The 23,689-nt window shown below is 41.1% G+C and overlaps 2 protein-coding genes across 2 annotated transcripts; both read left to right on the forward strand.

Annotated features, from left to right (window-relative positions):
- Positions 1-1,733: 1,733 nt before the first annotated feature.
- Positions 1,734-23,070, forward strand: LOC145770089 (peroxisomal carnitine O-octanoyltransferase-like). Its single transcript, XM_082581676.1, has 12 exons — positions 1,734-1,867; positions 3,348-3,449; positions 7,115-7,248; positions 7,829-7,947; positions 8,361-8,512; positions 9,535-9,758; positions 11,532-11,745; positions 12,876-13,036; positions 13,717-13,814; positions 17,993-18,197; positions 19,576-19,680; positions 21,654-23,070. The coding sequence occupies exons 1-12, from the start codon at positions 1,759-1,761 to the stop codon at positions 21,849-21,851; spliced, it is 1,821 nt and encodes a 606-aa protein (XP_082437802.1). The 5' UTR covers positions 1,734-1,758; the 3' UTR covers positions 21,852-23,070.
- Positions 3,836-5,201, forward strand: LOC145770090 (peroxisomal membrane protein PEX14-like). The gene has a single exon (XM_082581677.1). The coding sequence runs from the start codon at positions 3,856-3,858 to the stop codon at positions 4,972-4,974; it is 1,119 nt and encodes a 372-aa protein (XP_082437803.1). The 5' UTR covers positions 3,836-3,855; the 3' UTR covers positions 4,975-5,201.
- Positions 23,071-23,689: the final 619 nt, after the last annotated feature.

Raw genomic sequence — 23,689 nt, forward strand, 5'->3', positions numbered from 1 at the left:
AACATACAATCGAAAATCGGAAATAGGAGTGATGACATGAAATCTCTCCTCTATTTTTCGTAATCTCTGCTCCCCTTCTTGCCATGGAACTTCGACTGCAGCAGGCCATAACTCTGGTACAATAATTTCCAAACTCTTCACAGAATTTTTATTGTTGGTGTCCACCATCCTGCTTCCAATGTTGTCAACCAAAGCTTGAATAAACCGATTACGATCAAAAGAAGGGTAGTCTCTACGTCGAGCTTTGAACTGGTCCAATGTTGTGCCTTTAAAGGAGTAGTTTTTTGTACTTCCGGAACTCAAGTTAACAACTTCATCAAACGAATACTTTCCTTCTTGAATAGCTTTTTTTATTTGAAGTAGAGAATTAACAGTCCATTTGACATGACGATTAGCTACTACGAAGTTGATATTCCCAGTCTGGAGAGTTTCTGACAAAAGTGATAATTGGCGATTGCTATCAACTTATGTTCGTGTTTTTTTGCAGTTCTGTTGTGAGAAAGCTGTTAAAGTGTTACTTGTTCAGTCGAGAAGTTGTTGTTCAGCCAGGAATACTGAAAAATGGAAGCTTGAACGAGCCCCCCCCCCCCCCCTACATCAAGCCTTTTCGCATTTCGGGGGGCTGAGCTCCCCCGAGCCCCCCCCCCCCCCCCCAGGAATGCAACCCTGCTTAGCCTAACTACATCATGCATTATTGTCTGATTACCGTACCTCTTTTTGGTTCTAACTTCTTATATAACAAGCATCCTGACTTGCCATATGCAATTTATCTTCATTCAATTGCATGCTACAATTGCGTTAGCCTAATCAAAATCTTAGTGTGAGTGTTGCCACTAACTCAATGGTTAAAAAGTTTTTCTGGGTTTGGAAATGTTGCCAGGAGTTTATTCAAAATGTATGTTTTTGTGTTCAAAATTAAAGAAAATCATGCAAATTTGAGTTCCGGATCTCGATTCTATCAAAAAATTGGATCCGGTGAAAAACAGTAGGCTAAGATCCGGATCCTGTTCATGTACCCCCTCTGTTAAATGTAGATGATTTATGGTTGTTTTAATTCAACCTGACGCTTTAAGAGAAATTTAATTCCTTTACTACTTTCGCAATAACCAATCTCATTTTGAAGCTACTCAGCGTTTCATTTTGTCCCACCCACCACTTTGATCTTAACGCGGCAAAAAATTGACCTTTTTTCCTTTGGGTTTAGTAGGCTACCATTGCAAGCAGCTTATAAAGTACGGTAGACAAAACAACTTTAACACAAAGACTTTGGTTAGAGATTTTAGAAGATGCACAGTTTAAAACAATTTAAATATAGGCTACTTTAATTTAGTCTGTTGTGTGTGAGGATGGTAACTTGCGAATTGCGATGGGCTACAAGCATAGCCCAAACAATACGAAAAAAAGTAGCACCTAAACAGGTTCTTCTCGTGTCCTTAATGTGACGAATGACAAGCATCGACAAATTTCATTTAAACTAAAGATAGGCTGATGCTTAATAAAAAAATAAATATTTGCTGCAGTGGTAGTCTACGAGCAGTTTTAATTGGCTTATTTTACTTAGCTTGAGATCGTAAAAGTTAAAATTTAACTTATGATACATAACTTCTAGAATTTTGTGTTGTAGAATAGGAGTTGGTGGGACTTGTGTTTTCAGTATTCCTCTGGCAACTCTGCAATAATAAGGTTTCCTCCGCTAAAAGCCACCAGTTCGTTTCGCGTTTGTTGCTGTCTGCGGTCAGGAGTTCTCTCAAAATTCAAATGTCTGTTGGAAAAGCAAAAACATTTTCGCTAGAAGATGAGCTTCCTAGTCTTCATGTTCCAGCTCTTGAGACAACAATCGAAAAATATTTGCAATCTGTAAAAGCAGGTAAAGTGAACTTTTGATACCGTACTGCACTTGCAATCATTCTTTCTCTACAATGATGTAGTAACCTTGTGATTGTTTTACAACCGAGTAGCAGAGCTGGCAGAAAGATAAAGTAAAAAGCAGTCAAAACGAAAATTTTGAAAAAAGAAAAGCCAACAAATTTTCTAAAATAAAGTAGGCTACCGTAGGTCAAATAGTAAAATAAAAGCATTTTTCTATCAAAACTTTAGTGAATTTTTAGCATCATCTGCACAAAGCATCGTCGTTGTTGCGACAACTGTTACGTTAGTTTAACCGGTTACATTGCATTAACAGTAGCTAATAGCCTAACTTTTGCCCATTATTGTGTTTGTCTGCCTGTCAGCTCAGTGGTTTTGCGCCAGACTCAAGATCAAGTGGCGTTGGCTCGCCTTTCGGGGTGTGCGTTTCAGCAACGCATTCTAAGGACTGCTCTCCATTCAGCGGCACCTCGTGGATAGAATAATTCCCTGGCAGCAACACTTCAACAATCGGGAACACCACTCTGTCATTCTCAGCAACCAGCCCTTCGTCAGTCAGTGGTTCAAAGCCACTACAATTATGCGAAACTGCCAGGATTAAGCGGATAAAGATCAAATCAATCATCAGCCTGCTGTGTAACAATTGGCTGACGCAGTTTTGTCACAACATTGTAGTGATTTAAAGTATACATTTCTGTAAAAATTCAATTCTTATTCGATGTATTTGGTCAAATACGAAGTGTGCGTCTTGGTCAAAAGACAATTAATTTGGCCTGAAAATGCACAAAAAACGATCAAAGCAAGACTAAGTTAGTCAAATATTTTTGAAGGCAAGTACGGTTTTGATTTGTTTTAAATCTTTATCATCGGACTGATAAACCTTGTTAGGTCATTCCTGGCAGTTTCGCATAACTGTTGAGGCTTTTCACGCAGGGCCTGTTACCGAGATTGACAGAGTGAAGTTTCCGATTGTTGAAATGTTGTTGTCGGGGAATTATTCCATCTACTAGGTGCCGCTGAATGGACAGTAGTCCTGAAATGCGTAGCTCAAGCGCACACCCCGAGAGCCGAACCAATGCTGCGTGATCTTTAGTCGGGCGCCTGAGCTAACGGGGCTGATGCCCATCTCCTTATTTGTTTTATCACATCAACTTTTACATTGAATACTGAAAAGTTTGGGTGTTCATCAGGATAATTATCGTTTGTAGCACTAGTTGCAACGTTCATCTGATGAAAGTGAAAGTAAAAGCAATAAATCAACCTGTTTGTCGTTGGTTTTACTTTCAGTTTCATCAGATGAACGTTGCAAGTAGTGCTAGAAACTTTTAGATTGTCCATTTTGTCTTATCAACTTTCTTTCGTTGAAACTCTGAAACCTTTCAAAAAGATTTCTAGATTCGCTGCTGACCTATAGTCTTATGCATTTTTTGAATTCGTTTTTTTAATTTATCAACATTTATTTTTGTGTACTTTTACTTCAGTTGCAACAGAAGATGAATACGAAATTACAGCAAAAATTTGCAAAGAATTCGTTAGTAAGGAGGGGTCGATTTTGCAAGCAAAACTAAAGAACAGAGAAAAAGGTAACAATCGATGACTACCATCAAATAGTGTGGCATTAAAGGATGGATGCACCAACAACAGATCGTCCATCGATTAAGCAAATCGGTTGATTAAGTAGCTTATTTGGTGTGGGCTACTACGTTTCTTTTATGCATCAACGGTAGTCCGCTAATGAAAATTATTGATCCACAGATAAAATTTGCACACATTGACTCTTGATTACCTAATCAGACGATTAGCTTACTCGGTTGTGAAAAGATCTTCAGTTTAGCAGGCCATAGCCTAAAGAAGGGTTGTAGAGCAGGGCTTCTCAAACTATGGGTCGCGACCCCAAATGGGGTATCTTATCTTTGTGTTGGCTCTTTCTTTGTTTCCACAAAGATAAGAGTTAAACTGACTGACATTTGCTTGTGGAATATTATTCAAATGTCTGCTGAAAATACCGAAATTCCAACAAGTGTTCCAGTCTTGGAACAAAACGATTCTCGTAATGACTTAGTCCACACTGCTGTAAAGTTTCTTCAAAACCCTAAAGTTCAATCTAGTCCACTGGAACAGAAGAAAAACTTTCTGAAAAAGAAAGGTTTAACAGATGCTGAAATTGATAGAGCTGTGGAGTTGGCTGGTGTTTCCACTGTAACTCCTGTAGTTGAAAACCACTTATCAATATCACCACACCAACCTATTCCGATTCAACCACTTCCAGTTTCAGGATGGGTTCGGATACGGGAATATTCATCTCTTGCCGTCTTAGTCGCAGGAATTGCTTATGGGTTATACTCATTATACAAGAAATTCATTGAACCATTCTTCTTGAAACGGCAATCAGAAGAAGATAAGAAATGGGATAAAATGCAGAAAGATGTCTCTAAAATAAATACTGAAGTTACAGCAAGTTTGCAGAAAGTGCAGGACATAGTGAGCAAACTGCAACAGCAAATCACCGAACAAAATACCAAAATACTGAGCATGTCAAGTAATTTGGAGTTGTACAGGGATGCGGTTGAAGATGACACGTCTGAAAAGGCCGTCAGCACATTGCGTGGAGACATAACGTCACTCAAAGGACTCTTGCTCAATGCAAAGCAATTTCCTGCCAGCCCGGCCATTCAACCTGCTATACCGAGCTGGCAAATGCAGCCTACAATGTCATCATCATCGAGCTCACTGATACCAAACGGCGTGTTGCCAAGCTCCACGCCAACAGGCAAATTCTCAACCTCCGAGCCACGCCGGCTTCCAAGCGATGTTAAGTCAGAGAACAGTGAAAACAAAAATTCAGGGGCGCACAGAAAGAAAAATCCGGCCGATCTTGAACAAGATGAAGACGAATATTGTGCCAACGGCCCTCTCAACGGTGAAGATGTGCCTGACAGTACAGACAAGCTTCTCAACGGCCATTCTGGTGGTATTTCCCTGGTTGGAACCGAGACCACTACCACGCCTGAAGTGCTTGATCGTCCAGAAATAGTCATTGGCAGCCCTGTGAAGCCATTGTCTGCGGCCGAAGATAGTTCTGTTATTGACGATTCTGAAATTGATTAAACTTTGCAAAACTAATCATCTGCTCGTGTACTTTTGAATTGATTTGCTATTTCCACGTTCAATTTCCTATTTTGGTCGCCTATCGCTTTTTATACATGAGATTTATTGGAATTCTAATTGAGTTTACTACTGATGTAAATTGCTTACCGTTGGTCACAGCGGTAAACCATAATCTCTTCGTGGGAAAATTGTAACGTAAGATTCCCAAATCCGTTCGTCTGCATGCAATGACCCAAAAATAAACACACTTTCGAAACGTCTAAAAAAAAAAAAAAAAAAAAAAAAAAAAAAAAAAAAAAAAAACCCAGCCTCATGGGCGAAACACGTGTCTATCGCTGTCAATTCTTGCTACAAATCGGCTGCCGAGAAACATATTGTTGATTGGATGGTCTGAATGGCTTAGCGTGGAAGCTACACCGTTATGGTTGGCGAATCGCAGCTGCTCGCTGTACTAGTGAGTGCTCAGCCTTGTGCTGATAGCCGGGAAGAACGCCCCTTTCTTCACAATGTCCTCTGCCCTGGCGCCTGCTGGTTTTGTTGGCTCTTTCTTTGTTTCCACAAAGATAAGAGTTAAACTGACTGGTAAAGCGGTGGTCGAATAAATTTGTGGCAGAATACGGTGCGATACTGATGAGCCCAGCCTCATGGGCGAAACACGTGTCTATCGCTGTCAATTCTTGCTACAAATCGGCTGCCGAGAAACAAATTGATGCATTGTTACGCTATCATTGCTGTAACGTGCTGACCAAAAGTAACCTTATCGCTCGCATTATGATTTCAGAGTAGCTTATCAACTAGTTTCTGAAGGAACCAGTTACAAGATTAATTGACTATGGATCAGTGGTTAGGTTCCGTAGATTCATGCGGTAACAATTGCAAGCACAAAGAAAACAATTGAAAAGTCAGAAAGAAAAAGAAAATATAATGATCAAAATGATCCGTTTTAATGTCATTAACGTGGATGTCCCCATAATGCAACAAAACTTTAATTGCAACAAAACTGTTGGTGTTTTATTTAAATCCAAGATGTTGAAACTTGACTTTAATCCGATCATATATTTAAATGAAAAACGTATCTGCTTTGAGACCTAGTGAAATATTTAGGAGTAATAATTAACGACTTGCTATCCGATGATGAAGACACGAAACGACAATTACGGTCGTTGTATTGTGCTGGAAACATGTTAAAAGCAAGGTTTTCCAAATGTTCGATTGCTGTTAAAAATGTGTTGTTTCGTTCCTATTGTATTCCTTTTTATGCCTGTCAACTATGGTGCAACTATTTTTCAACCAATAGTAATCGCTTACGTGTTGGATACAATAATTGTTGCAGAATGTTGTTTAATCTGCGGAGACGACGCAGCATCACCTCTGCATTCGTTGATAACAATACCACAACTTTTCAAGCTCTCATTCGTAAAAAATTATACCAGTTTGTAACACGATGTAACTTGTTTTCCAATCAATGAATTAATGAAATAATGCCAACAGACTGTTACTATCAATCTTTGTATGTGGTACAATGCAACTCAGCTCTCCACAACTTTGCAAGCTCTCATTCGTAAAAATTATACCAGTTTGTAACACGATGTAACTTGTTTTCCAATCAATGAATTTATGAAATAATGCCAACAGACTGTTACTATCAATCTTTGTATGTGGTACAATGCAACTCAGCTCTTCGGAGTTGAGTATCTGCTTTGTTTCTACATTTTATGTTTGATTGTAAAATGGACCATGTTGAGTCTGATGTAAATAAATAAATAAATAAATAAATGGGGTCGCATAGAAATATATTTTTCAAAATGGGGTCGCAGAGCAAAAAAGTTTGAGAAGCCCTGTTGTAGAGCATTCTTTCTCTAGAGCAGCTTGCTGTTCATAATCATGAGAAAAATCAAGGTCTATGTTTGAAGGAGTGCCACTCTGCAATCTACATCATACCTTTAAGTGTCTTGCCAAAGACACAGCCACATGTTCTTGAGCGGTGTCGAACCGGCGCCCTTTCGAACGTCGAACCAGGGCTCTCGCAACTCTCTGTGCGGCCAACTAAAAGATCTACTTCAATGCATTCAACCCTAAGGTTGGAACAATTGCGCTTTAAGTGATTAAGCTTGGCTTTAATTATTATTCTTTTAAATAGCTCATAAGAATTGGGTTGAAGAGATTTGGTTGGACAAAGGTTATCTAGAAGTACGAACGCCCATCCAGTACACCAACTTTTCTGGGACGTCTACTTATCACGAGAGATTCTGGCCGCTTGAAAATGGAACTCAAGTAAGCTTTATTGGTTGTTGTTCAGTTTACACACCACAAAACAACATTTACAAACGAAACATAAACATTACGTAACAAAACCTCGAATATATGATCTAATCTCGGCTCATTATAGTTCAACATACAACGCAGTTAGCTGAACTGAATAAAGCAAAACCGAGTAACTTACATTATTACACTGAAGCCATTGCTTCACTGCTTCAGTGCTAGTGTAAGCAAGAACGTACTTCATTTTTCAGCTGGCCTACTGTATTTGAAAGGTTTTTGGTATAACCCTGGGATTTTGGACTCACCTGCAGGCTATCAAAATAGCAACAGGTAGCCTACTCTCATTTTCCGCTTGGCCAGTGAGGTGGTTAGTTTAAATAGCTTTATGGACAAATTGGTAAAGTTTCTATTTAGTCCGACGACCTTTCTTTTGGTCGTAGGACAACTCAGCAATTACATTCCAGCTAATGCCAAGTCAGCAAATGAGATTTACTGTACGTGCTCACGTGCTCGATCATTGCTTGCCAAACGTTAGGCTATATTGTGACGCCATTTGCCGCAACGCTTTATTTTATGTGCTTTTTTTCAACAGATTGAAAGAGCTGCATTTGACCTACATGCTTCTACTGTATTTTGGAAGATGTTGGTAAATGAACAAGTTGAGCCGCATCGCAACAGTAAGGGGAATCCCTTTTCAATGCATCAACTCAGGTATAATTTCTATAGCCTATCTTCTTTGCCGTTTCATCTCGTTTTACTTGCTTTACTTGTTTAAATTTGCAGCTGAACTCAACTGTTCAAGTTTGTTTTCGATAAGTAGGCAACGAAACTACATAACAATAATAATCATGTTTTATTTTGCGCCCATTGCAACAGCATACAGTCGACTGCGATCGCAGATGCGATACAGCATGAAGCAACTAAGTGACTTTAGTCTTCGAGTCAGGTGCTCCCTTTTTTTTAGCATACCATAAAGTGTCTTTGCCGAGACACAGCGCACGGTTAACTCGTCAGTTACCGCAAGTACTGACTTGGTATGCTAAACTTGCTGCATTAAGAATATTCAATCTTTTGTACTAGTAGCCCAATATTTATTGTACCATTAACATATCAGGATTTTACAGAACGGCTTTCAACACATGCCGCATTCCACATCGTGGAAAAGATGAACTGATGAGTTGTTTCAAAACTGCTTCTGAGGGAAGCGTACCTTCACATGGGATTGTAATATGCAAAGGACATTTGTTCAAGATTGAATTACTTGATTCTCAAACAGGTGATTTAAAAGTTTAACCATTGCTGTGGATAAAAAAATAGTTTTCCTAATTTACGTTTCTCCAATTAACTTTGATGTTTTATTATCTACAGTTTTGCCATCGAATTCAGTCTTGGAAAATATTAGCCTACTAAAATGAACTTGCAGCACAGTTACTCTCAAACTTTACTTGACACTACAAAACTAGTAAACATGACAAAGTAAAGCGTCCTACGAATGGTATTCCTCAGGAATCGGTCCTGGTTCCCCCATCTGTTCAACATTTGCATGACGATCTGAAACACGAAATTCGAAGTACGCTCACGCGAATTTACAACGATGACAACCTGTTTTCATACATATCTGAGGCCGATTTCTAAACGGATTTCAGGCGTCTCAGCACCGTTTGGAGTCAGATGCAAACATAATTTACATTTCACCTTTTTAAAGTTTTATTTTTTCATATTTGTAACACTTCAACAAGTGAAACTTCACTTTTTCTGTCTTGGTGACTGACCCTGTGTCAAAGGTTCAAAGCCTCTCTAGGTGCAAAATATTTGCGAAAAGTGCAGAATTAAACTTCTTCTGTAGGTTTCTCAGTCCGAGGATGAAATTTCTACACATGGTCAATCTTCAGGTTATGAGAATGACTGTGCCAAGAAAGACATCCGTGCGACTCACCTACCAACACGCTGACGTCGTGACTGTAAACATCTTTTGGTGCACGTAATAAATTATCCAAAGGGGGGGGAGGGGGTATGGCGTTGTATTTGTTCTAGATATGCGTTATTCTCAGCGCTTTACAAAGCAAACAGTGTTAGCGCAGCCGTGAAGAAACGCAATTCAAACATCAACACTGAAAAAGAGCAAATAGTTTGCGTGATATTAATATTTTTCGTCTAAAATAGTCCCGATCTCAATAAGTGTGACGCCAAAACTTGAAATGGAACCTAAATTAGGGGCAAATGCTTTTGGCTTTGATGTTTATAATATACAGGTGCTGTAATATTTTTTGATTGACTCAATATTTATAAAAACTTCAGGCAAACCTTACACTCCGCCTCAATTCGAAAAGGCTCTGCATTCAATTGTGAGCAAATGTGACGCCACAGAGGGTCAGAAAGTTGCTGCATTCACTGCGTTGGATCGAGATACCTGGGCCGACTTGAGAGATCATTTAATCAGCAGAAGTGAAAAGAACCGCCAGTATCTTCATGATATCGAGACGTCGGTGTTCGCTCTGTCTCTTGATGACGTCATATCCAAGGTCGGTACATCAATGCCAAAGCTGGGATATGTGAAATCGTTTGCAATAGTATTAAACCATAGATGACTTACTACTAGATTTGAAACTCAGCAATCGTGCAAAGTAAGTTATCTATGATTAAACTCAATAAAGTTTGTTAAATGCGATGGGATGGCATAGCGGATACGGCGCTCGCTTGCGAAATCGTGAAATCCTGTTTCGACTGCCAGCTTGGTTTTAACTGCCTGCCGGTTGTTAAAAACAGTATTCACCTTTATTCAAGATGTAATAGGCCACATTTGATAGATTAATTATTGCTAAAGGAAAGCGTTAGTAAAATTGTAATTGCTGAAATGAAATAACTGGTCACCCCACTCTCAGTTTTGCCTTAGCCTTAATGTAATGAAAACCTTTTATCAGCCCTGATGTTTGAAACCAATTACTTTTTTGATGTTTTCGCTTAATGTTGCTTCGTAGCTCTTTATATACTCATGCTTGAGGCCAGTAGCGTTGACAGGGAGGTCCAGGGGTGTTCTTGGATTCGGGCCTGGTATGATTTAGGGGCGTGTAATCTTTTCAAGTGGCCCGAAGCTTGAAGAAAACGTATTGTTGGAATGTAGTGCGTTTTATTAGATGTGTCTTGGTTTGGGGGCCGAGGGTCTCATTGCCACCGCACTCGTATTTATTGCTCACTACGGACACGCTCGCGCTTGCGGCTGTGTCTGTGGTAAGGCATTTAAAGACATGCTTAAAAGTGCACAAAGATATACCTTTAACAACTACCGGGAGTGAGGCCGGATACGACGTATCGAATCACATGCCTTCTGACCTTTGTACGTACTTAGTCTCGCTTTGTCTCATTTGTAGTTCCAATAAATTGCGCATCTGCATTTCCAGGAAGATCTCCACCAATTCGAGGATGTGCAAATACTTTTTTTAAGTTTTTGCTTGCTGAGCAGTTTTGCAAACAAATAGCTTTGTGGTATTTTTCACTACAGCTATGTATTGTACACAAAATTGGTGCTTTGTCAAATATTTGTCCAAAGACTTGCGTTTGTGATGAACAACATTCTAATATTCTTGAGTACTCTTTCGTGGCGACGGCAATAACCTTTTTTGGCTTTATAGGTCAAAGTGCACATGCGTCACATGGTTGTGGGTGTGTCAGAGTTCTAGCTTTTTCTATCCACAGATGTAGGGTTGCCAAGTGATATAAAGTCAAATTTACCTTACAATTTTCATTTTATGTATATTGCAGATATGTAATTCCTGATTAGGTAATTGTCGAAAACGTTAGAGTTTATTTTTAATTATGTTATATTTGTGTATATAATACACCATGTTGAACCCGCTGAAGTTACTTTGTTTTATTTCTCTATGATATAATGTTATACAAAAACAAAAACTGTCCCATTTCTATCTGGCTATTAGATTTTTGTAAAATTATTCATCCCTAAAGATATCATTCCAGTTTTAGGACACCTTTTGGCATGTTTGAGTTGCTTTTTTGTACAGTATTTCAAACAGAAACAGCGATGTGTATCAAACGAAGCTTGAAAAAAATTTAACTTGCACTGACTTGAAACTGGGCTATCTTCCTATTTTCTTTATCCACATATTTTTTCAAAATTATTGCCGGGAAGACATATTTATGTAAAAGCCTACGTCTACCTGAGATACGGTATGCGGCTCTAAAAACAAAATGCAAAAGAAGCGTAGCTTGGAAGGCTACAGTGGTTTACGATGGGCTAATATCGGCCGTGGTACGCTTATTTTAAAAGTTTTTCACTTTAGGATTTCGGCGATTTGCTGCACAATGCTTTGACTGGAGACCCAGCACAGCGGTGGAGAGACAAGTCGTACGCTGCAGTGTGGAGCACCAATGGGGGATACGCAGCCAGTGGGGAGCACAGCGCAGTGGATGGGATGGTGATGATTATGTTTAATGAGTTTGTTCTCCAATATCTGAATCGCTGTGGTGGAAAGTGGAATGGATCAAAAAATTTCGGTAACTGCATTTTTCTGGTTACACCTCGGTTGCTATAACATAATCAAATGCTTTACTTTGAAGAAGACAAAATTCTAACCACTTAAGATATCATCATCATCATCATCATCCGTTCAGTCGTTTACGACTCTCGGTCACTCTATACGTCATCTTTCTCCACATCTCTCGATCCCACGCAGCCTCCTTCAATTCATGCACTCCCATGCCACTGTCATTTACAATCGTGTCAAGCCATCTTGTTTTCGGGCGCCCCCTTCCTCTTCCTCCGCTCACCAAACCAAGCATGATGTCTTTTTCCATTGATTTGCTTCTCATTATGTGGCCAAAATATGAAAGTTTCTGCCTGACGATTCTAGCTTCTAGGGATATGTCCGGTTTAATTTGTTCAAGAATTTTCTCGTTTGTTATTTTGGCTGTCCAAAACTTAAGATAGGCGTAAGTTATTTTACCGTTTTATTTGGTGCAAGTTCAGTTCACCAAGCCATAGCACTAAAAAGACCGTAGGCATTTCTCTCTTGAACAATTTACTGTCCATATAAAATCATGAAAGAAATCAAGGGCTGCAATCGACGGCATGTCTTTATCTTGCCAATGACACTGTCACATTCTCTTGAGCGGTATCAAACCTTCTAAAGGGTGTCCTCCTTTACAATACTTTACAGTTTGCATATTTGTAGTCTGTAGGTCGCTGCAGCAGATGGGGTGTTTTGACCGGTAGACACTTTAACATAGGACAATTTTGCTTTTGAACCTTCAGCTGACTGCAGCAGGATAACCCATCCAGTGCTCAGCCTGAGAGTTGATTCTTCCTTTGAATCTTTTTTGTTAATTACAGAAGGAAAAAAAGTAATGCCAGTGGTGGGAATCGAACCTACGTCATTGAAATGTCTACTTCCCTAAACCTCAAACCGCTAGGCTACGCTGCCGACGCCAAAACGTATATAAGTTACATGACTGCAATCAGCTGATTTGAATCTTGCCTTCTGATTGGTTCATAAACCTCATCTGCTGCAGCGACCTGCAGATTAAAAATACGCTTACGGTTCAACGAAATCAGATAAAGACCAACTACAGTAGCTGGCATTAGACCAAAAATTTATTGGACATAAATTTAACCACAATCCATGCAGGCGAATCTTGTCTGAGCGAAGAATTGATATTCGATTTGGACGAGCGGCTTTGTGAAGGTATTGAGAGAGGAAGAGAAAGTGGGAATAAGTTCAAATCCTCTGCTCACGTGATCTGCCCTTCGTACGAGGGTGTTGGAAAGGTGGAACTGAAAAAGTTGATGGTAAGCGTAGGCTAAAAACTGAAACTGCTGTGAAATATTTTCACCTTCAGATGTTACTCATAGCCTGAAGATGGCGACTTGTTTTCGTACATTTTATAAACAGTACATTCAACTTTTAAGCGAGCGGTTTATTATGTCGTCAAATTATTACCTGACTACTTGTCATTATGCAAAAAAGAACACAATTGGTAAGCTACCGTTTTTAAAGTCTTCTGTTTGACCCGAACTATTGTGATGTTGCTGGAGTGCCTGGTTCAGCTATCCAGGAGTTGCGAGGTTTGGCGGATAATAATTTATTCATTTCTGTGAAAATGAATAACTTTTAAAGAACATTTACACAATAAGAACAGATATTTAATCGTAAGCAGACTAATTCCACACCAAACTAATAATAGACGATACATGGAAATTGGAAAACAAACAAAACATCGGATAACCGGGAAACCTCTGAACCATTCAGAGGCAGATTCAGCAAGGGGGAAAGGGGATTTAAAACAAAACACAACCATGGGAAGATTTTGTAAATAATACCGTGAGTAAAGTCATTTTTCTGAGATTTGGGAAGGCAATTGCCCCCCCCCCCCCCCCCAAATGCGCCACTGGGATCATTGCACTGGGAATGTTTCCTATGTTCATGATTCTGTTCATTTAATATCAGTGAAACTTGGTTTTCAATCTAGGTATATCCGGAGGCTTTCGTTCAGATCTGCTTGCAGCTAACCTACATGAAGCTTTTCAACAAACCGGGATGTACATATGCAACTGCAACAACGCGACAGTAAGTTTACTAATATTGCATTGGGCTCATCGCTGGATTGAATATTTCGTGCAACATTGAGTAGCAGCTTTCCTGATGTATTTTCATGTCGGCGATACAAATCAAAGTTACTTCTGTTTGAACATAAATGCCATGAACGTAACCACGGGAAGCTTGGGGACCAACGGTATTGCAACGTTCTGATGCCATTGTTGTTGTTGACATTGACGTTGACATTGACATTGTTGACATTAAATGTTGAACGGCATTTCATAAATGTTTGGTTTCATTCAGCAGCTACATTTTTGAACGAGTTCTTTACTTCATATATTTAAATTTTAACCCCCCCTCCCCCCTTCCCAAATAGTTGCTTTCCCCCCCTAAAATTATCTTTCTAGCTACGTCACTGCGTAAAGGTCGACTGCAATGACACTTCTCCAATTTGCATTCTTAGTTGAACTCGTTATGAAACAAAAAAAATCTTGCAACAAAACAATTTCTTGCGATTCTCGAAATTCAAAACCCAACAAGAATAAGCGGCTGTGTCTTTGGTAGGACACTTGATGACAGACTTGGAGAGGGGTTCAATGGTTGGTGTCCTTGTAAATTTTCAACCACCTGGCGAAGTAACTGATGATGATGGCGTATGAGCGATCTTTCCAGGCTAGATTGGAGGGCAGGAAATCTTCAGCCACTCGGCAGTCTCGTCGTCCAGGATTCTCAGACCATGCGCACCGTGTGGAGGCCGGTGGGTTAGGCAGTGGTGGATGACATGGTCTGCGGTCTGTTCCGTGGCACCACACTCGCATTCTGATGAAGGAGCCAGGCCCCATTTGTGCATGTCCGAACGAAAGCGGCCGACGCCAGTTCGCAGGCGGTTAAGCCTGACCCACGCAAGCCTTGCGAGGGACATCCCTGGTGGACGGGGATCGGCGTTGGGTATGAAGTCACGGAGCGTGGAGGTGTGATTTTGCCACTCCGTGTTCCACATGTGGTTCGTCCAGTGTGCCGCACTTAAACTAAGTTCTTCTGCGTGCTTAAGGAGTTGTTGTGCGGCAGGCACAAAGGGGCGTCTTGATTTCAAGCGCTGCTTTATAGGTGGTGGTCTCTTGAGTGTTGCATGGAGGAGATGATCGGGGTCCAAAGCGCGGCGAGCGAGAGAAATCGTGGCTCCTTTACGGCGTAGCTCAGCGGGTTGGATGCCTGCTAGGATGGGTAGGCAGTCCGTTGGAGTGGGACGCAGGCATCCAGTCACAGTACGCAGTGCGTCGTTAATGGCGGTATCAATCTGGTGGGTGTGAGAACTACGACACCAGACCGGCGCGCAGTACTCAGCGGTGGAATGAACAAGGGCTAGGGTAGCTGTACGAAGAGTTTTAGCACCAGCTCCCCAGCCGGAACCCGCCAATCGCCTCAAAAGTGCGACGCGTGTAGATAGTTTTTTGCGCAGTGACTTCAAGTGCCGGCGGTACGTGAGTGACCTGTCCAGGGTTATGCCGAGGTATGTAGGTTCGGCACAGTAGGGCAGGCGTTCCCCATCAATCTTGATGTTTATCTCACGCTGTGCCTCCCGGTTGTTAAGGTGGAAGGCCGCCGACACTGTCTTTGGCTTGCTGAGCTGTAGCTTCCATTTCTGGAGGTATGCTGATAGTGTTTGCATGTCTTGGCTGAGGTTCCTCTCCACTGACTGCCAGTTTCCTGCTGAGTGCAGGAGTGCCAGGTCGTCTGCGTAAGCATACTTCCTGGAGGTGGTGGGGGGCAAGTCGTAGGTGTATATGTTGAACAGGAGAGGAGCCAAGACTGAGCCCTGTGGGACGCCGTTTTTAAGTCGGCGTAGTCTGCTTCGACGACCGCTACCGGTTGTGAGGGTAAAACTGCGGTTTTGCACAAGTTCCATCATCATATGGACCATGTGTCTGTCAGGGAGCAGACGGAGTAACTTGCAGGTAAGGCCGCTATGCCATACGGTGTCATAGGCAGCCGTGAGATCAACAAACACGGCGCCAGCCTTCTTCTTAGCCGAGAAGCTGTCCTCAATGTCTTGGGTCATAAGTGTGACCTGATCTACGGTTGATCGTCCGTGTCGGAAACCAGCTTGTTCACGGGGGAGCTGCGGATCTATTATTGGTTCGACACGGGCGTAGATGAGTCTCTCGAGGATCTTGAAGGGGATGCAGAGCAGTGAGATTGGACGGTAACTCTTCGGGTCCCCTGGGGGCTTCTTCGGCTTAGGGACTGCAACCACAAGGGCTCTTCTCCAGATTCTGGGAATTCTCAGGTGGCGCAAACAGCAGGAAAGGAAGTCTTTTAACCAGGACTTTAAGGAGGCAGCAGCATGGAGTATCAACTCCGGGCATAGGTGGTCAGGGCCCGGGGCTTTACCTGGCTTTATGTGCTGGAGGGCGGCGGAAAATTCTTCCGGGGTGAACTCACCCGAGATGTTGTCCCCGTCTGGGGTTGTTACCCTCCAGAGGTCCGTCATTTCTTGCAAGACGGATCTATCAGATTCACGGTCTCTCGATTTGTATTTCCCGTTCTCCACAAGTTGTGAGGCGATGGAGTTTGCTGAAACGGGACATTGTTGACGAGAGGCACGTGATCTGCCAGTTAGGTTGTTCAGTGTACTCCATGCTATGCGGCTGGAGTGCGTGAAGTCGATTGATTCAACGGCTTCTGTCCAGCGCTCCTTCCTCTTTAAGTCCAGCCTTGCCAGCAGAGCTGTGGCTGAGCTGTTGGTGTCATTGCCCTGAGGGGCGTGGAGGAAGTCGGAGTAGAGGCTTTCGCACTCCTTATCCCAGCACGGTATGTAGGTCTTTCGTCGGCCGCGGGGGATGGATTGTTTTGCCGCTGATGTTATTGCATCACAAAAGTCCTGGTAGGCTTCTTCCACGTTGTTGGTGTGAGGGGATGGGAGATACTGTGTGGCTTCATTGGTGAGGAGGCTATAGTACTCCCAGTTAGCCATTCTGAAGTTCCATCGATTAACAGGCTTGCTCGGGACAGGCATTATGAGCGTTGGAGCCGTGATAATCGAGGGTCGATGTTGGGACCTGGGGAACTTCTCTAGCACACGTCTGTCCGGTTGGCAATTATCGGGGTCATCACTTGCGAAAGCCAGATCGGGGTTTGTACCAGTGTTCCAGCGTCCGGAGAAGAAGCTCGCTGCACCCTTGGGATCGTGCAGTAGGGTGAGGTTGTTATTGGCTGACCATGAGGCCAGGCTTTCTCCGTCGGTGTTGGTGGTGTTGTAGCCCCAATCAACGTGGTGGCAATTAAAATCGCCAGCATAGAGGCTGGGTTGGGGGAACACTGGGATGGCTGTTGGTGTTAAGCGTGAGGGTGGTGGCTTATAGACATTGATGATGTGATAGCCTGATATGTCTATGCATAACCACTCTATCTCCGACTGGGCACTGGATTGGTCTATTGGCGTCCAGCTCAGTTGCTCATGGACAAACGTGGCGAGGCCGTGTTTCCTGCTGATGGTTGCGCCTGCGAGTGTGAAGTTGGGTAATACCAACTTATCCACAGATGTGCAGTGGGTCTCCTGGAGGAGAATAACGAGGGCCTGATGTTTTGTGGCCAGATACTCGATGATGCTGAGCTTGCTGGCCGTGATGCCCTCGGTGTTCAGCTGCAGTACGGTGGGTCGTCGGTACTTTTCGACAGAGGAGCTGCCGCGCCCTGACAAGGGCGTTTCCCTATCCACCCTGGGCTGAACCTGGGCCTGGTTTGCTCGAGTGTGACAAGCTTCGTTTCGCATATCTTTCCTCAAAGATATGGTACTGACGGGAGGGACCACGAGAAGGTGCTTGTTCTTCCCCCCCGAAGTAACTGAATATGACAAATAAAATTCTTGTAAACCAAAGCTTTTAAACGTTTTCGGTTGAATTACCCCTTGTCGATTGTCTTCGGATATATTTACCTCTGTACAAACCACCCTTGGTATGGGAAGCCTAGTCTTCATTGGTAATGACACCAGACACTGTCTGACTGACGAGTGCCCTGATATAGCGACAGGAGAGAAAAAATGATTAACTTTTCACATTTGAGATTTCGAGCATATGATAAGTCTGACTTTTGTTTACTCCTGCACTACTGCATTACCCATTTAATATTCACCCATATATAATATTTACCTCCAAAAGGTAAAATTTCTCCTGGTTAATAAAAGGAAATATTCAACCTTCTCCTTTCAGATTCTACCACGGTCGCACTGAAACCTGCAGAACCTGCATCCCGGAGGTAGTTGACTTCTGTAGAGCGTTCATCTCCCAGAAACCCCATCAAGAACTGATCCTCCTCCTCCAGGATGGTTATGATAAGTTGTATCGTCTCATGAGGGATTGCCAGGATAACAAAGGGTGTGACAGGCATCTTTACGGTCTCTCCCTGGCTGCTATTGTAAGTGCAAGTCAGGCTTTTAAAAATAGCCTATGATGTGAATATTTTGTTTCAAAGTCAGTAACATTCGGCTATTTCTAATTTTTCTCTTTAAGCTCCATAGTTGGGTAAATATAGTGCGTGCGTCCCTCTTGCTCATGATACTTTATTACAAGTTGTTCGCCTCATTAGCTCGGTTGGTGAAGCTCTCGACTTTGTACTCGAGGAAACTTCAAGATCAAGCGGCGCTGGTTCGGTTCTCGGGGTGTGCGTTTGAGCAAAGCAAACTCCTCTCCATTCAGCGCACGTAGTGGATGGAAAATCTCACAGACAACAAGACTTCTACAAAGCGGAAACTTCAATCTGCCAATCTCGGTGACAAACATTGCGTCAGTGGTTCAAAGCCTCTACAATTCTACATGTATGCGAAACTGCTAGATATAACCTATAAGAGGATTTGTCAGTCCGAGGATAAAGATTCAATGCAATCAAACCAATCATCATTAAGTGATAGCTAACTTTTGTTTATTTCAACGTGTTGTCTGTCAGGCAAAACTGACTTCTTAAAAGATACGTTATAAGATTTAACACATTCACAAACAGTACATGATAATATTGGCATGTGGTTGAAGTTAGGGTATGGTAGTACGTGAATTATTTTAAACTACTTACTAACAGTCTCAATAAAGTCTTTATTGTAATCTGTTTGAGCGATTGACTGATTCGAAATCAATTATCGAACTCCTCATTATACATTTCAGAGTACCAGCCTAACAATTATTAAAGAAGCATGTGTTTTTCGTTTAATTTGGCATGTTCCATTCCATGGCCACCTAAAGATATGGCCTGATTTGTCACATTTTGCAGAAATTTCCAAGTTTTCCTAACTTTGGGCGAACGTTCAAATAAATTTTTCTAAAAATTAGATTTTTACGCTTTCTTTATTTTTTTCCCCAGATGACACAATAGGTTTTAACATTCTCACATGTTGAAAAACAAAGAAAATTTGATTTCGAAGATTTTAGTCAGACTGTTAATTTTCAATAACAGTCTGATTTTGCGTTTTTCAACTTACTTTTTCTCATTTGCTTCTGCTTCCCCAAGGCAACAAAAAAGTTTTATGTCATTAGGAAACCGCAAAAAGTAAAAGCATCTCAAAAAATGTCAGTCAAGCACTAGCAGTAGCTGTAATCAAAATCTGCAAAATGTGACAAATCAGGCCGTATCTCCAGGTGGCCATGTTCCATTCTTATGAAAGTTGAAATGTAGTAAACGGCACTTCGCTCTCCGTTCTGTGGATATTCTATACATTCCATTCTATTATTCTATTTCCATTCTGGAATATTCTATTCTGTTTATGAGAGTTGAACTTTATTAAACGCCCTCCTATAACAAACAGGAGGAAGGCATCCCTCCTCCAAAGATCTTCACCGATCCCATGTACACTAAGACCGGTGGGAATGGAAACTTCATTCTTTCCACAAGCTTTGCAGGATTTTTCAACGTAAGTTTATTTTCATAATATAGATTCATGAACTGAGCTGCTCGGTTGTTTCAAATTGTTCAACTTGATTGTTTCGGAAAACTTACTGAGTAGAATGACCAGCTGGGCAAGATTTTTGGATCAAGACCAAATGAACCTGCTTGAACACCCCGCTAAACTGAATGTTCAAACAACACTTCTCGGAAAATAGAACTGGCCGCACTACTTTGATTAAGCCTAGAAATCTTATAATCTAGTACACAGTTTCCCAACCTGGAGTTCGCGGAACCCTTGGGGCCCGTGAGGGGTCAGTGAGTGTCTTGGTATTTTCTGCATGTAGGCTACTTTAAATCTCGATTGTTTGCACAACGAAGAAGAGAATAATAAGTATAATCAAAATTGATTCGCGACAGACTACCCTCATCATTTACAGACTAGAATCATCGTTTTTAATTGTTTTTGTTGTGTCTTAGTTTGTTGTATTTTGTTTGTTTTCTTATGCTACAAACCTGTTTCTTGCACGTTCAAGTCTCACACGTTTCGTTTAAGACACTTTGTTTCATTAAAATCTTTAGTCACTGGGCATTTAGTCACTTCCCTCTTTTCAAAACGCAGATAAAACAAGTAATTTTTCTCTCTTTTAGCAAACAAATTTTGCTCGTTTCGCTCTCTCTATCACATTCCATTGACCTATCATCAGCCGCACAAGAATCGCTTGCTTTTAGCAGTAGCCTATATACAAACATCTAAGAAATTCTACGTTGTTGAAAATTTATCGTCGTTCTGTGTATGGCCTATCCGATGTTACTATAAAGGTACCGGCCCGCAAGGTAGAAAATTTATCAAAATAATCCGTGACTAAAGAAAAGTTGAAAACCACCGATCACCTTGCTCTAATTAAAGGAGTAGCCTTTATGGGAAATCTTTAACAATTTACTTTGCCATGAAAGATTCGTACTTAACCCAGTGGGTCCAAACCTGGAGGTAAATTACTCCTGGGTAAATAGGCTATCCAGGGGTTGGCAAAGTTGTTCAAAGAACGAGCCGCTCGCGGATAAACCATAAACACCAGGGAGCCGCAAAATCAGTTGACATAACATAACAGCAATAAAAACACAATGATTGTTTATCCATATGAGTTATGCACTTGACTCACTAATCTCTGAAAATTTGGACGATAAGTTGTTAATGCTGTGCGAATTAATTCTTCCACTTGTCAAGGTTGCACGATGTTTTGATTTTACAAAGTTATAAATTCTTGTAAAAATGAATAAGTAAGTTCTGATACTAACTACTACTTCTAAGCTTCAACTAATCGCTGCTTAGCGACTTTACTAAACTTCCAATTGTTGCTGACTGAACGCAAAATGAGCCAGGAGAGGCACAATGTTGCTTTTGCAACGTCACAATTCTATTGTTTAACAATGGCTACAGTAAAAGAGAGACTCTTTTTTGATCTTTGTGTTGTATTGGCCGCAAATTAGATTTGGAAGACAGTGTAGGCTAAGTCACAAATTTTAATTTATACCAACCGATTTTTGCGCCCCTATCAGTGTGGCGCCCATGGCTCGAGCCATACCTGCTATACCCTAGGTACGCCACTGCTTCCGAGATACAGTTATAAATTATAATCTTAACTTTTTTGTAATATTACGATTCATTGAAGAGCCGCATGCGGCTCGCGAGCCGCAGTTTGCCCACCGTTGGATACGATATTAAGGGGAAAAGGTATCACAACGTTAGAAGGGAAATATACTTTGTTTCCAATCATTACCCATCACTACAAAAAACCACTGTAAATTTTGAAGTTCTCCTGTACCACACAGAGGTGTAATTCCTTTTGCAGGAAAGAGAGCTATAGGTAGGTACGTCGAGTAGGGGAAGTGAACTACCAATGCATTTAGTACACCGTAAAAATTATGCTTGTGCTATGTTTTGTCAACGCCAAATAAATGCAAATAACAACCGACTATAAATCTTTACTGCTCCTCCAGTCCAGCGGAGCTGTGTGTCCGATGGTGGAAGATGGGATCGGGATGTTTTCACGCATAAATGACCACCGCATTGTCATCACACTAACCCAGTGGATGAATTCCAAGGAGGTTGACGTAGAGAGGTTTGGCGTCATGTTCGGAGAAGTCATTCCACAAGTTTTCCAACTGTTTGGATCCATTGCTGAGAAGAAGATGTAATTCCTGATTGTTTAGTTGCAAATTTTACTTATTTTCTTTGGCTACATAAAAACCAATACTTAATTTTGTAATTTTAAGTAAACTGCTGTATGTTTACTTGAAGTAACGTTATTTTGATGATACCAATATCTTGAATTTTGGCTCTAATTACTTGTCATGTAATTTCCGTTTGAGCCAAAGTTTGGTTCGAACTCTGCTTTATTGCTATAATGTGTTTCAACTTTTAAAACGTTAAATTTTTCTTTCACGAAATGAAAATCTTTGAAGAACAAGAAAGACTAAGGAATATTCATTGCATTAGAAACAGGTTTTGCTTTATGACCCTTGCCAGTTGTGAATGTCGCTGGTTTTAGCTGAAACAACTGACTAGCTTGATTGGATCATTCCACTTCGTTTCCATGGTGACCGAGTAAATAACCTGCCTTTAATGCAATGACGTCATGATTTGGCCCTTGTTACCTCACCACAGCTTTTATGAGCATCTACAATGCCCATTGCCCAGTGTTGTATAATTTTTACGTTACAAATTATCTTTGTTGGAATTGAAAACTTTACCAGTTTACCTCGTGTCCATTACGCAACAACTTACCAATGCAAAACATATCCAGCTGTGACTTTTCAATCATTATTGTATATCTTTTATGATCTGTTTTCGTGTGTGTTTCATTTCAGTTCCTATGCTCTGAGACTGAATGTCCAAACTTTCTACCTCTTGTGAGGAGACAGTAACCCGGACTTGCCTTTTGCAGGTTGATTTTTGCAATTGTCACATGACATCCGCGAACTGATTGCATGAGCGTTTGTGAAGTCCCGGAGCATTATTAACCGACAAATTTCCAGACAGCTAAATCTGTCATTTTACAATCAATGTTTTACGTTGATTTATTGATTCAACGTCTGCAGACGTTGAATCAATGTAAAAATGACAGATTTTGCTGTTGGTGTTGGGGTTATTAGAAAAGTTTTCTATCTTCCCGTGAAGTTTTTCTATGTCATCGCAAGTGTTGCTTTGGCTTTTATTGTCAGTGAAATATAACTAAATTGATGAATGTGATCGTCAAGGTAATCGTATACCACCAGACCTAACTTCCAACTATCTAATCACCAATCGTTGCATGACGCAATGCTTACGAGGATGAGTATTTAAATGAATTGTATGTTCATTGCGTCACTTTTGACAACATTGCTTGCATTTTATTAAATAAAACAAGCTTAACTAATTGTATTCACCGAGGTTGACAGTTAAAAGTTTTTCCTTCTAGTTGCAGTGTTGCCGGTACATGATTCCAGAGATGTACGTAAACGCCGCAAAGTAGACTTTTTGTTTACGCTAACGCTTGGCCACATTTTTTTGGATAGTTGTCGCTTGAGGCTACGCCGTAAAGTTTTCGCGGTTTTTTAGCGCATAGCGTCAACGCATACTTTTTAATGTATTTTTTTCGCTACAACACGCCAATACCTTCCAGCGCTGCAGTTGAAAGAATGTTTTCAATGGGCAAAGACATATTGGAACCAAAACACAGCAAAATATCAGATGAACACTTTCAGATGCTTGTGGTTCTTCGTGGAAATTCAAAATAAAACTTGTTTGTTTCGAGTGGTTTATACCGTGTGAATGTTTGGCACCTAGCTAACAAAATGAGTTTAGGCTAGTGTATGCGCTGACGCTGCCAACTTTTTTTACAAGTTACGTTGACGCATACGGCGTATGGTTTTTCGAACGTTTGCGCATACATCACTGCATGATTCCATAGAAGCACTTTTTGTTGTATGCAGCTCAGCAAGTTATTAAAACACTTCCTGCATTGCTAGCCATACCATTCAAATATAAATGTAAG

Source organism: Aplidium turbinatum, chromosome 5, assembly GCF_918807975.1.
Source record: "Aplidium turbinatum chromosome 5, kaAplTurb1.1, whole genome shotgun sequence".
Taxonomy (NCBI): Eukaryota; Metazoa; Chordata; class Ascidiacea; order Aplousobranchia; family Polyclinidae; genus Aplidium; species Aplidium turbinatum.